We start from the raw sequence: 11994 nt of genomic DNA on the forward strand, positions 1-11994 counted from the left end.
AGATCATCATCTTCAAATGTGGTTAAGTTGGTCTTTACCTCTCGAATGTAAAGGTCATTGTGAGCGTGACCTCACAATAACACATTATTAAGCACACACAATATCTTTACATCACCTCAAGGGAATCTTTTAAAATTTAGTGCAAAGGATGAACTGAACAGACTCTGTCCCATCAGTATAAAAAGACTGTGTTCTTACTGGCTGTTCTACTAAGCAGCTCCATGTGCACGCCTCTTAAACCTCAACAAGGAAAGTATAAGATCACTTAACGCAGTAAAAACCCATGTCAACCTTTCAGAGATGAAGAGTACACCTTGAGTATCTATCGTGTATAAAGTATGTATATCTGTCTATACACGATCATCTAGTGGGAGGAGCTAATCTCAGAGAGCCTCCAAACTGAAATATCACAACCTGGGGATGAGACTCGTCAACTGTTTTTTTTCATATATCTTCCTACTACAGATTTAAGGCTGTAATGTTCCAATAAATCCTTTTTAACTTGCCTCTACAGCCTCGTTCCATTAGAGGAAATCTGTGCTTGACCCACTGAGTTTTCACAGGCTGCTGTCCTGATTGGGCAGCTCCGGTGCCAGCTTCCTGTGCCGTGGCGAGGTGGACGAGGCCAGTTTGGTTGGGGAAGGAGACGCATTAGCGGAGGAGTCACTGCCACCACCGTCAGACACAGAGGGGAGGGAGGAGAGGTGAGGAACTGAAGGAGTTCTCTTCCTCCCTAGAAAGCCTCCCTCCAGTACTCCCCTCTTCCTCACACAACCCTCTGCCTTCGCCCCCTCTCCCCCTGAGGCCACGGCCTCTCCTTCGTCTACAGCGAGCACCTTCTTCCTGACGTCACCCCCAGGAATCGGGCTGTCTGGAGGTTGCCGTGGCAGAGTTTCTTGACCACCTTCTGTCTTCGTCCCAGAAACACCAGCGCCGGTCAAGACCCCAGCACTTGTTGTGTTGGAGCTCGCAGCGAGCGTTCGGCAACCCCAGAGCTCCAGCACTGAAGCTCTCCTCTCACTGTCCTCGGGCCCAAAGTCACAGAGTGAGCGGCGGACATCAGTGACCTGACTGCTGGGTTCCTGGGCAGACGTTGGACCTGTGCTGTCCAGAACACCTCGGGTCAGGCAGAAGTTCTGGAAGTCTCTGTTAAAACAAAACATACATTTTAGTTGTTGTTAGTGGGATATTACCTTATGAGAGGATACACATTAAGACCCATTAGTGTCTTTTTTTTTTTTTTAATTTTTGTTAAAACATTTTCCACATCTGGACAGCCATTAATAAATAAGCCAAAAATAACATTTGCACAATAGATGATGCATACGGAAGAGGATTAGGGCCATGCAGGAAAAAATATTTGAATTCTGACTTTATTCTCAGAATTCTGCGCACCTGTAGTTCTGAGTTTAAAGTCAGAACTCAAATATTTTTTTCCTATGTGGCCCTAATCGTCTTTCCGTAGATGCAAGCTGGGCCCACAGGAGCCTGCCATTGCTTCCTTTTCCACACTTAAGAGCAAAGCTCAGATCCATTTTACAAAAAAAAAATGTTACTTAGATTTGTCTTTAATTTGTTAATTATTTGAGGACTTGCTATTACTTTCGCTGTGAATTCTTCCACCACAACTTATGTAAGTAATGTTAGTGAAGTGAGTTAAACAGTGTTCAAAACAATATAGTATAGTAAATAGAAATCAATCCCAAAGTACAATATGTGAACAAATATTTCACCGGTAGCTGTTGAAGGACTCGGTGCGTCGAGCGCGGGCCAGCAGGGGGCTCTCTCTGTAGGGTCGCACAGCTGCATAAGTAGCTTGAGTCTCAGGAATAGAGTCCTGAGCCTGTAACTGCAGACTGAAAGACATGAAGACGAGACAATCCTCATCATATATGTTATAATAACACACATTCTGCTATGTGCTTTCTATTTATGAACACAAAATGTGTAAAAAAATTTCCAACCTAGAGCAGGACTCTCGCAGCCGTGTGTGGTGCAGCACGGAGGGGGCGGGGCTTATGCTTGGTGTAGCACAGCGGGACGTGCTCAGATCACACTGATCCAACAGCTGCAGCAGCTCCTCCTCTGTGGGCCCGCCGACATCTTTCCAAACACAAGAGCAGCTTCATCTCATCAAAGGAAACATACTTTTAATCCTGGGAAATGTACTTAGCGCTGATTAAACACGACGTGAGCAAACGTAAACATCATTATAGCCTGTTATTCTTTGTCTCCTCTCTCATTAACACACACTGTGATGTTCTCTCCACCGTCACTCTCTTGCCTCCTCCTCACCATCTTTTTTCCGCTCCTCTCCTTTGTTAGCCGTGTCCATTGCCGTCGTCAGGTCCCACATCTGGATGCTCCCGTTGCCATGGCCGGTGAACAGATAGCGGCGAGGTCGCGACCCCATCCGACTGGAACCTTCGCACTCCCGCACCATGAAGCATGAGATGGTGGTGCCGTCCACTGACTGCACTTCACAGATCCTGGCAAAACACGAGAACCTCAGAGGTCAAAGGAAAGGTGGAATGCAGGGAAAGGAGGAGACTTGGGAGAGGAAGTATCATACATTTGTCCTTAAAAGACAAAGTCACATCAAGGTGAGTACAAATACAGACGGACTGACGGACTGAGGACAATGTACCGTTTTCCAGTTGATGAAAGCCTCACAAACAGTTTGTTGGTGATGGGAATGACCTTCTGAATGAAAACCTGCTGATCATCTCTCTCTCCAAATGGACCTGAGAGCATAAACAACACTTTACTGAAAGTATCCAGAGAACACAAATGCCCACAGCTATTGCTAATGTCTCAGTGAGCCTCAGTGATTCCATGTGAGAATTCAGTCAGAGCAGCCTCCTTTGCCACCCCTCCCCTGATTATTCTGGAAATGTTCCTTCTGTTGTGAACACGTGTGATCCAGAAAATCTCCTGAATTCTCCATATATCAACAGAAGGGTTTGAAATTTCTTGCGATCTTTGAATAATCAGTACTAAATTAATGACGGTTAAGTAATGGAAACATGTCTTTTTTTCTGTTTAAATTGTAACCACTATACATAATTGGTTGTTTGAAGTTCTCATTGAGAATCAATAACAACAATAGTAACCCAATAAAGCATGACGCTCTTGGATTAAAAAGTTGTTCAATCAGTAAATTCTGTACCTGAAGGCAGATATGAGTGGAGAGTAACAGCATGAACTGGTGGTTTGTAATATACTACATTTATATAAACATACAGTCACTGTGACATTGACATTTGACCTTAGACGACCAAATTCTAATCAGTGAGTCCAAGTGTTTGTACTAAATGTGAAGAAACTCTCTCACGATGTTCCTGAGATGTTCTGTCCAAAAGTGTTTTGTGAGGTCACAGAGATCTTGGCTTTTGACCACCAAAGTCTTATCAGTTCATCCATAGTTCCGAGTGAGAAAAATCTCATGGTGTTTTTTGAGATATCGTGTTTGGGACAGTTGGACAACTTGAAAACATTATGCCTCCCTCTTTTTGCTGAAGTCAGGTTTACAATTACGTCTGATGATTAGTAATCACTTTCCTTTCTCTCACCTATATCGTTCCCAGAGCAGTAGCTGCCGTGGCTCTCCGTCTCCTCCAGGGACAGTATTTTGAAGGAGGCCAGAGGGGTGGAGCCGGGCTGAGTGGAGATCATCCCTCTGAATCGGGTCACCGTCCATGTCCGAACATGGTTGTTGTCCGCACACACTGACACATGCCAAAAAAAAATTTTGTCACAAGTTTCTGTATACAAAGATATGAGACTACGATGATCAAGAGATGATTAATAATCCCGTTGTATCCTCCTCACCTGATACCAGATGTTTCTCAGACAACATAATCTTTGTCACTGGGCTCCTGTGCACAGTAAACGTCTGAAAGAGCTGTGGTCCTGACCCCACCGTCTCTGGGTGCTGCACGATCACTCTCACCGCACCGCTGCTTGTCCCGTAGGCGATCTCGATCCAGTTTCCACTCACACCTGAGAGCAGAGAGAGAAAAATACATCACAAATACACAGAATACACCATGTTTATTTATGGCATCGCTTGGTTGAAGTCTTGATTCTGGTTGTATCATTCTACCATCTGGTATTTCTGTGTAATACACTGCTGCTTAGCAGTTGCTCGGGAAGTTGTTTTTATCATGTGATGAATCACATAATCATTCCTGTTAAAGAAGTCCAGAGAAGTGAGTCTGCTGATTGGCTTTATAATAGATTTATGTATTGGCATGATACACTCCTCTTCCATGTCTTGTCTTAACTAAATCTACCTTAAATCCATTTATCCCAAAATCGGTTATTAAGCAGATGAAAGGGTCAGGATATGTGTTGTATGCTATTTACATATAGCTGTATATATAGTTGTATGATATTTACAGAACTGGCCTGCTTCGAAGTAGCTAGCTAGCTAGTAATATTTCTCTAATGAACATCAAGTTCCATGAAAAAAGTATTTAATAGCGTGATTGTGGGACAGAGGTTTATATATTATAGAAGTGTAAGAACGTGCATAGTTACTGTGCTCACTGGTTTTCGGTGTGAGGTAGACAGACAGTGCAGTGATGGCATCGTTCGAAGGGTCATGATAGAGTTCAGTCACCAGAAGATCGTTATCCTTCATCCTCAGTGGAAACTTCTGCATATCTGAGAAGAAGATATGAAAACACGACACGCATGACTTGCTGTAACTCTTCTAGAACAGGGAATTTCCACTGTACTTCTTTAACACCATTGGACATGCACTAAAGTAGTTAGTCATGTGTGTGTGTGTGTATATACCAATGTAGTAGATGGAGCCATTGTTACAGCCCAGTAGTAAGAAGGATCCTGCTGTGTCACAACTGGTAATGGGAACCACATCCTGAACCTAATACACACAATGAACTCACAATCAGAGTCGTAAAATACGAGGGGAACAAAAATACAAGTATGTCTCATCCAAACTCTCACACGGATAAAAGTGATTAAATAAGTACTTCTAAGTTGGGAAAAAACAGCAAAAAAAACACAAAATACACAAGCTGTGTTTGCATGTGTACGCCAGAGATTTTCACAAGGCGTCAACCTTGCACACTGTCATTTCTACTGAGCGTTGTTCCCATGACAATGGAGCAATAGACTAAACACACAAGTAAAAACCACTGGAAAACAGAGACCACAAATCATCTATCAAATCTCTGGATATAAGACATTTACTGCTGCAAACAAGAGAAAACATTGGAAATGGTCAAGTTTTCTTCTCCCTAAAGAGCTAAACACACCAAACCCAAACCATGATCCAGAAACCCCAACACAAACAGAACCATGGACGTTACAAATGGAGCCTGCTGTTTTTAACTGTGCATTATGCTCATGCATATATGACCTTGTACCTGCCAGTGTTGTGTGACAGCGTTCCACACCCCAACCTTCCCCGTGTGGCTCGTAGCCACCAGCTGATTCCCGATGAAAAAGAGATCATCGACTGGTACGCCGAGGCTGAACACACCTAAGCAGGTGGAGAAGGAGACCGATAATTGATTTTACTTTACTGTAAATTCCTCTTAACGGACCCCTCTGTCATGTAACCTACCTATCTCGTTACCACTGCCGCCATCTTGGATGCTCCAGAGGATAATGCTGCTTTCAGAGGCGGCGGCCACCATCTTGTCCTTGTCTCCATGGGGACCTCCCACCACCTTGGCATTGAGCGCTATACGCTCAATGGTCCAGTCAAGGTAGGGGGAGGAAAAAATCTGCTGCCATCCAGAAGATTCCTTTATCCTATAATGAGATCACAACTGATTTCATTTTCATATTTTTTTCTTCTGGATTTCCACTTAAGAGATTAAGACAATTAGCTCTGTCTTGTTGAAGCTTGATCTGAGTCAGATTAAAATCCTTTTATCTGATTGTGTTGTCTCATTTAAGGATGAGTGTCGTAATTAAAGATTGCAACTGCCCCCAAAAATGTTCTATTGTCTGACGTAGAACTGTGGAGTTTGGATGCACTTTCTGTGATTCTCCTCTAACGCTAACGTCTGGCTCTCATTTCTGCTTCAGCTGTGTACGCCTGTCTGAGGTCATGTGCAGTAGAATGCAGGTGGACTGGTTGGTTACTGATAATACAGGTGAGAGTGTCAGAAACAAATGCCAGGACTGAAATGTAGAGTAATATTCAACTGCTTCTTTAATGAAAATGCAAAGTTCACCGATCAGACTAAACAGGAGCTGAGACCTAGTGCACAGGTACAGACGCAGGACATCAATAATGAATGAGAAACTCGAGATGGAGCAGTAATGATGCCATTTTCCAAACATAAATAATTTAAAGTCTCCCTCCCTGTGAACTGTGGAGCAAATGAGAAACTTTTTAATGCGCCGTGTTGTGAGCATTACCTGTAGCAGATGACAAAGTGTGCGTAGGCTGCTACAATCCAGTTGTGGTGTCCTGCTATGATCAACACCTTTCTGGGGTCAACGGTGGGACCTACACACTCACACACACAATACACACAAATACATTCTTTAATAACCACATAACCACGTAATGGTTTCACCCTGTGTTATAGGACTCAGACTAGTCAGGACTTAACTTGACCTTGAATACTGATGACTTAGACTTGGGGACTAAAGCTTTTGAACTGTAACGTTCAAGATGAGGACAATTTTTTTAGATTTTTGTCAGGTCATTATAAATTATTATAGTTATATTACTGCTGCTTTACTATATTAATGCTGTAACAAACATATATGTATTCATGCTAGAAGCATTGCAGTGCTTAGTTTGGAGTCACTTCTTTGTTTTTGACCTCTTTGCTGTTCTAGAAATAATACCACTTATGACGGGGGGTGGTCAACAAGACTAGTTAACCACTAACCACTGCTCCCTCTGCTTAACTTAAAACACATCTGTTCACGCAGGCGTTTTTGAATTTTTAATATGTTGGTGTATTTCTTAAATGTGCTGCTGCTTTTGTTATTTTATTTTGTATTCTATTTTTTGATGATTTGTATGATGTTTTTATTATTATTATTATTGTTCATGTATCTTGTGAAGCACTTTGTGAGTTTCCTCTGTGAAAAGTGCTATAGAAATAAAATTTACTTACTTACTAAGACAGAGTAAAGAGGGATTACACTGTATGGAAAATTTGTCATCATTTTTTCCACTTCTCAAAATAAAACAACTAAATCTATACACACATCTATTATCTACAGATTATCACCAATATTTTGTCTTCTCTTTCTCTTCCCTTCATAAAGCGGCCACAGGTCACTCACCCAGTTGGTGACTGTCATCTATTCCAGGTGTGCCAGGCAGGGACGAGTGAGGGGGGGGGCCAACACGGGCCACGGCCTCTGCTCCGCTTGGACCCGGCCGCTCTTCAGACGAGCAACCAGAGGCGGCGGATGGAACTGGGCTGGATTTACGAGCTGGGATGGCTGTCAATGAAAGGTGGTTCACGTGATTTATAAATAGAACATTCTTGCTCATTGGTTGTTATTTATATATAAACTATTGTGTAAATGGGAAACAGGTCATTTCTGAACATGTTGAGTCTAGTTTTGGGCCTGATTTGTGTCTTTACCTGGGGGAGGCAGGTAACCATGGAAGAGAACACTTCCACACGATGAGCGTTCCAGTTCCTCACATAGCAACAGGCGTCGTACTGCGCAAACACACACACAATCGCACAGAGCTTTTACTTAACTTACTCCAAAACATTTGGATCGTTGATCACTTCATTATTAATCGCTGTTGTAAATTGTCCTATGATTGTTCTCAGACATTTTACCACCAATTTATATTTTATTTATGGGTCAATTTTGATGTCCCGAGCTGTTCCAGGTGTTATTATAATGTGATCACTGTCATAAAAAGAGCAGTACTTTTCCTATGAGCATGTGCTGATGAGCCTACTGTACATAATACATTTTAAATAAATAAAATGCAATTCAGATGCATTAAGACACATAAAAGTTTCCATTTCAGGAGTGCTTATAATGGCACAAAGGGAAATTAACACCAGAAGGCAGACGAATGTACACGTTTGAGTTAAACAATGTTATACTGAATAGCTATTGTAACAGATTTTTATTGTTCTTCTTCACACAATTATTACATTTAGCAAGGGTTAACCATAAGAAGGAAGCAGTTGTAGTACTAGTACATTTTCTAGTGCATAAAGTGTGTGTATTAATTTGAAATATGCCGTGAAGTACACTATGTGCCACTGTAGTTATCGTTTATGACATCAGTGTCACTGATTCGGTGGTCATTACTTGAATCAGCCAGTGAAGTCCGCAGACAATGTGGGGAAGTTAGATAAAGTGAAACAGGAAGTAAAACAACATTAGCGCACACACAGTTATTACCACTTTGAAGGGTTTCACCTTGGTGAAGCTGTACGTGACATTTCACTTCAAAGACAACATGTGTATTGTTGTTGTGTGAGCATCAGTGTTTGTGCTGAGAGAGAGAGAAGTGATCTGTGCTTTTCCACATAAAGCTCATCATACCTAAAGGAGTTATCCCGTAAAACTCTGCTTCATGTCGCAGGACGCTGATGTTGACGCCGCTGCACAGAGAGGGAAAAATGCAGCATGAGTTTTCTGCTGAAACAACTCAAACGTCTTCCTAAAATTAAACATTCAGTAATATTTTCTGAATGTCTCCGTGACTCCTTACCGCAGGTCCAATTCTTTGGTTCGGAGAAAATTCAAAATTGGTGCAAAAGCTGTAGGGTCTCTGTCAATAAATATCTGGAAGTGAGGAACATAATGTTAGAGCTGCAACTAATAATTACTTTCAATGTTAATTGATTATGCTGTCCATTAATTATTTAGTTGTTTGGTCCAAACAATGTCAGAAAATACAGAAAAATCCCCTTAAAAGTTGTTTTTGTCCACAAAAGATATTAATTTCACTGTCACCGAGGAGCAAAGAAACAAGACAATTTTTCAATCACAGAAGCTGTGTTTGATTGATTGATTTAGTCGTAAATGTCTAACTGTTGCAGCCCTACATAATGTACAGGATATTATGATGTCAATGAAAGGCCATCTTTGTTTCCAATCATCCAAAATCATTTGATATATAATACCTTTAAGAGTAGGTGACACTAAACAGAAAGTCACCATGTAATGTTTTAGTACTTTTTGACTTGTTAGTGTTTTAGTATAAAAGAGCGCATGAAGGGGAATGATATTTAATCATAGAAAATCAACTGTGGACCACAAAATACTGTAATTCCAATTTGGCCTCAAATGGTTGTATTGCTTCCTGAGCACGTACAAGTATCACGTCAACATTTCTTGTCTGCAGGAAACCTTTGGAGAATGTTTTTTAAATGTCGATGTGGCCTGTGGATGCTGCCCTACTTTCTGCAATAAGATGCAACAAAGGTCTTACTCACAGCTCCAGTTTCATCCCGTAGAGTAGATATCCTTCCACTGAGCAAACTGAAACACACACACACACGGTCTGGTTTACATGATTTCAGAGGACATAACATTGGCTTACATTCAGATTGAGGTCCCCGCAACATGAGTAACATGAGTCTGGTCATTGTCACAAATATGCTTTAAGTCCGAAATGCACACACATATGCACTGATATAATTTGTGCTCAGCTGAGTAAAATGATCCTTTCAACAGTCTGACTGTACGAATGCATCTGTTGTCACCGTGTTTCTGCTTGTTTGACTCCTTTCATCATCTTTGTTGTGATAAGATTTTATCAAACTGCTGACATGTATGTATACTATAACATCAGCGCAGCTGTGGTGATTAACACGGCCGTGCTTGTTTGCTGTTAATGGAAGTAAAGGCCATGTGAGTGTGAGAAATAAGCTTCTATTGGCTGCACCCAGCAGACAGCTGGGGGCACAGAGACTGACAGACAGGCAGGCAAACAGGTGCACTGGCAGACAGTGTGACAGCATTCAGCTTTACTTACTCAGCTGTTGTCAAGTGTGCACTCTGCCCAGTGTTTGAGCTCATTGTGGTATTTACCTTCCCTTTAAAATCCTTTCCTCTCTGAAGCTGCAGTCACACTTATATGACTTATCTTATTTGATAAGAATTACAAAAACACAACTGCCAAATATATATTAATATAAATATATTTTTGATCGCAATCCCCTGTCATTTCCTATCACAAGTACAGACAAAAATAACGATAACATGAGGCAACATTCTGCATCGCTGTCTGGACTAGAAAGGTATCACTTTCGAATTCACTGGTGCCAAATATTGATGTTTAAATTATTTTTAAAAGGCGCTCCACACAGACAGACTCCTCATGATGCTGCTAAACACAGGAATGACGTTATGTCTAGTATAAGGTATCACAACAGTATTCATTCTATGTCAGTAGTGGCAGTGGCAGAGGAGTTAACACGTGCTTGTTAGCTGTGCCATGGAGGAAATTCACAGTGAGATAATCGGCAAACACAGCAGGGAAAAGAAATAAATACTGCACGTGACATTTTTAGGTGCATGTATTTTTCCGTTAGACAGATATAGTGTGACTGTATTACAGTATATAACTAATTGCAGAGTCACTTTATCATGATATTACTGTTATCATGGGAAAAGTTGTGAATTATGTCATGCAAATGTTGTGTTACTGAGTTATGACAGCAGTTATGCCTTTCTATAAGTGGTATTAGGCTGAATTCCTGTATGCCGCAGCCACAGCACTGAAAAAACTGTCTAATTAGTGTATAGTCCCATGGGGCAGTGCAGAGAACACATTGCAGCCAGCATGATTACATTCGTGACACAGCCAAATATTCTCTATAATACACTGTACTTTTTGTTTTTAAGTTCTGATCTGGTCTGAATGTCAGATTTGAACATGTCGAGAGCAACATGGATGACTTATTTGTTGAGGGTGGAGAGATGGAGTTGGAAAACCATTTGCACAAAGTTCAACACACTGTCAACATTTAACCAACCTTGAGAAGAATGAATCTGGGATCCACATCAGAGTCTGTCTCGAGGTGCTGAACCTGGAGAAGGAAGACACAACAGAGCATATACAGTATAACAATTTGACTATGTTTATATGGAGACCTATAATCTGACTATTGACCTATTTCACTCATTTCTGATTTGTTATAATCAAGTCTGGACCCAAATGAAATAGAACTGGCATGTTTAACAAAAAATAAACACACTTTCTTAATATATAATAAGAAAATGAATAAAACAAGCTGTGATGAACACCAACAATATTCATGCATCTGCTGAAACATACAGATAGCATCCTGTGTGTATTGCATTTATTATGTTCCTCAATTAATTGATTCATTATTTGGTCTATACAATGTAAAAAAGAAAATTATGATTAGTGTTTTGTACATTTTTTATGGATCAAAGAAAACTAAAATATTCCCATTAACAAGCTGAAATATAAAAATAAATTATAATAAATTATATTGATTGGTTAAACACTTTAATCAATTAATTGATTCTTATAATACCTGGTTTTCAATAGGGATATGAACCAATATAATACTCAGTATTATGCTAATGATTATCATAATCACTAGATTGGATAATGATAAAGGGAAGAGAAAGTGAAATGTGATATAATTAAAAAACAAAAAATGTAATTTCATATAAAAGCTTCACCACGCAATGTCTGTAAGAATGACACCAGTTTGTGACTTTTTATAGGAGCACAATATTATGTTTTTTTAAATGGCTTGATATTATGTCTCTGTGGTAAATACATATACACAAATGTGTTTTTACACAATTGATGTTTAAAATGTCAAATTGTATCTGACTGATATTGACGTTGAGGTTGATATCGATATTAAATAACGAATCAATTATCGTGGCTGCTAACCCTTTGCTCAGATTCCCTACATGATGATGATGATGATGATGATGACCATTATCTCACCTCGTCCCACCGACGTTGAGCTGAATGATCTCCGCCATCCCGGGCGTTGAATTGTTCTTGTTCGCAGCCAT

At 40.5% G+C, this 11994-nt stretch overlaps 1 protein-coding gene across 1 annotated transcript; it reads right to left on the minus strand.

Annotated features, from left to right (window-relative positions):
* Positions 1-375: 375 nt before the first annotated feature.
* On the minus strand, positions 376-11994 carry kctd3 (potassium channel tetramerization domain containing 3; the record flags this gene model as incomplete). The annotated part of the gene is made up of 19 exons (XM_083900820.1): positions 376-1146; positions 1734-1856; positions 1965-2103; positions 2296-2489; positions 2648-2744; positions 3573-3728; positions 3832-4002; positions 4552-4668; positions 4804-4891; positions 5397-5512; positions 5597-5787; positions 6403-6493; positions 7288-7449; positions 7596-7676; positions 8527-8585; positions 8696-8769; positions 9423-9468; positions 10968-11021; positions 11924-11994. The coding sequence occupies 19 exons, from the start codon at positions 11992-11994 to the stop codon at positions 558-560; spliced, it is 2619 nt and encodes an 872-aa protein (XP_083756946.1). The 3' UTR covers positions 376-557.

Source organism: Microchirus variegatus, assembly GCF_963457635.1.
Source record: "Microchirus variegatus genome assembly, chromosome: 14".
Classification (NCBI taxonomy): Eukaryota; Metazoa; Chordata; class Actinopteri; order Pleuronectiformes; family Soleidae; genus Microchirus; species Microchirus variegatus.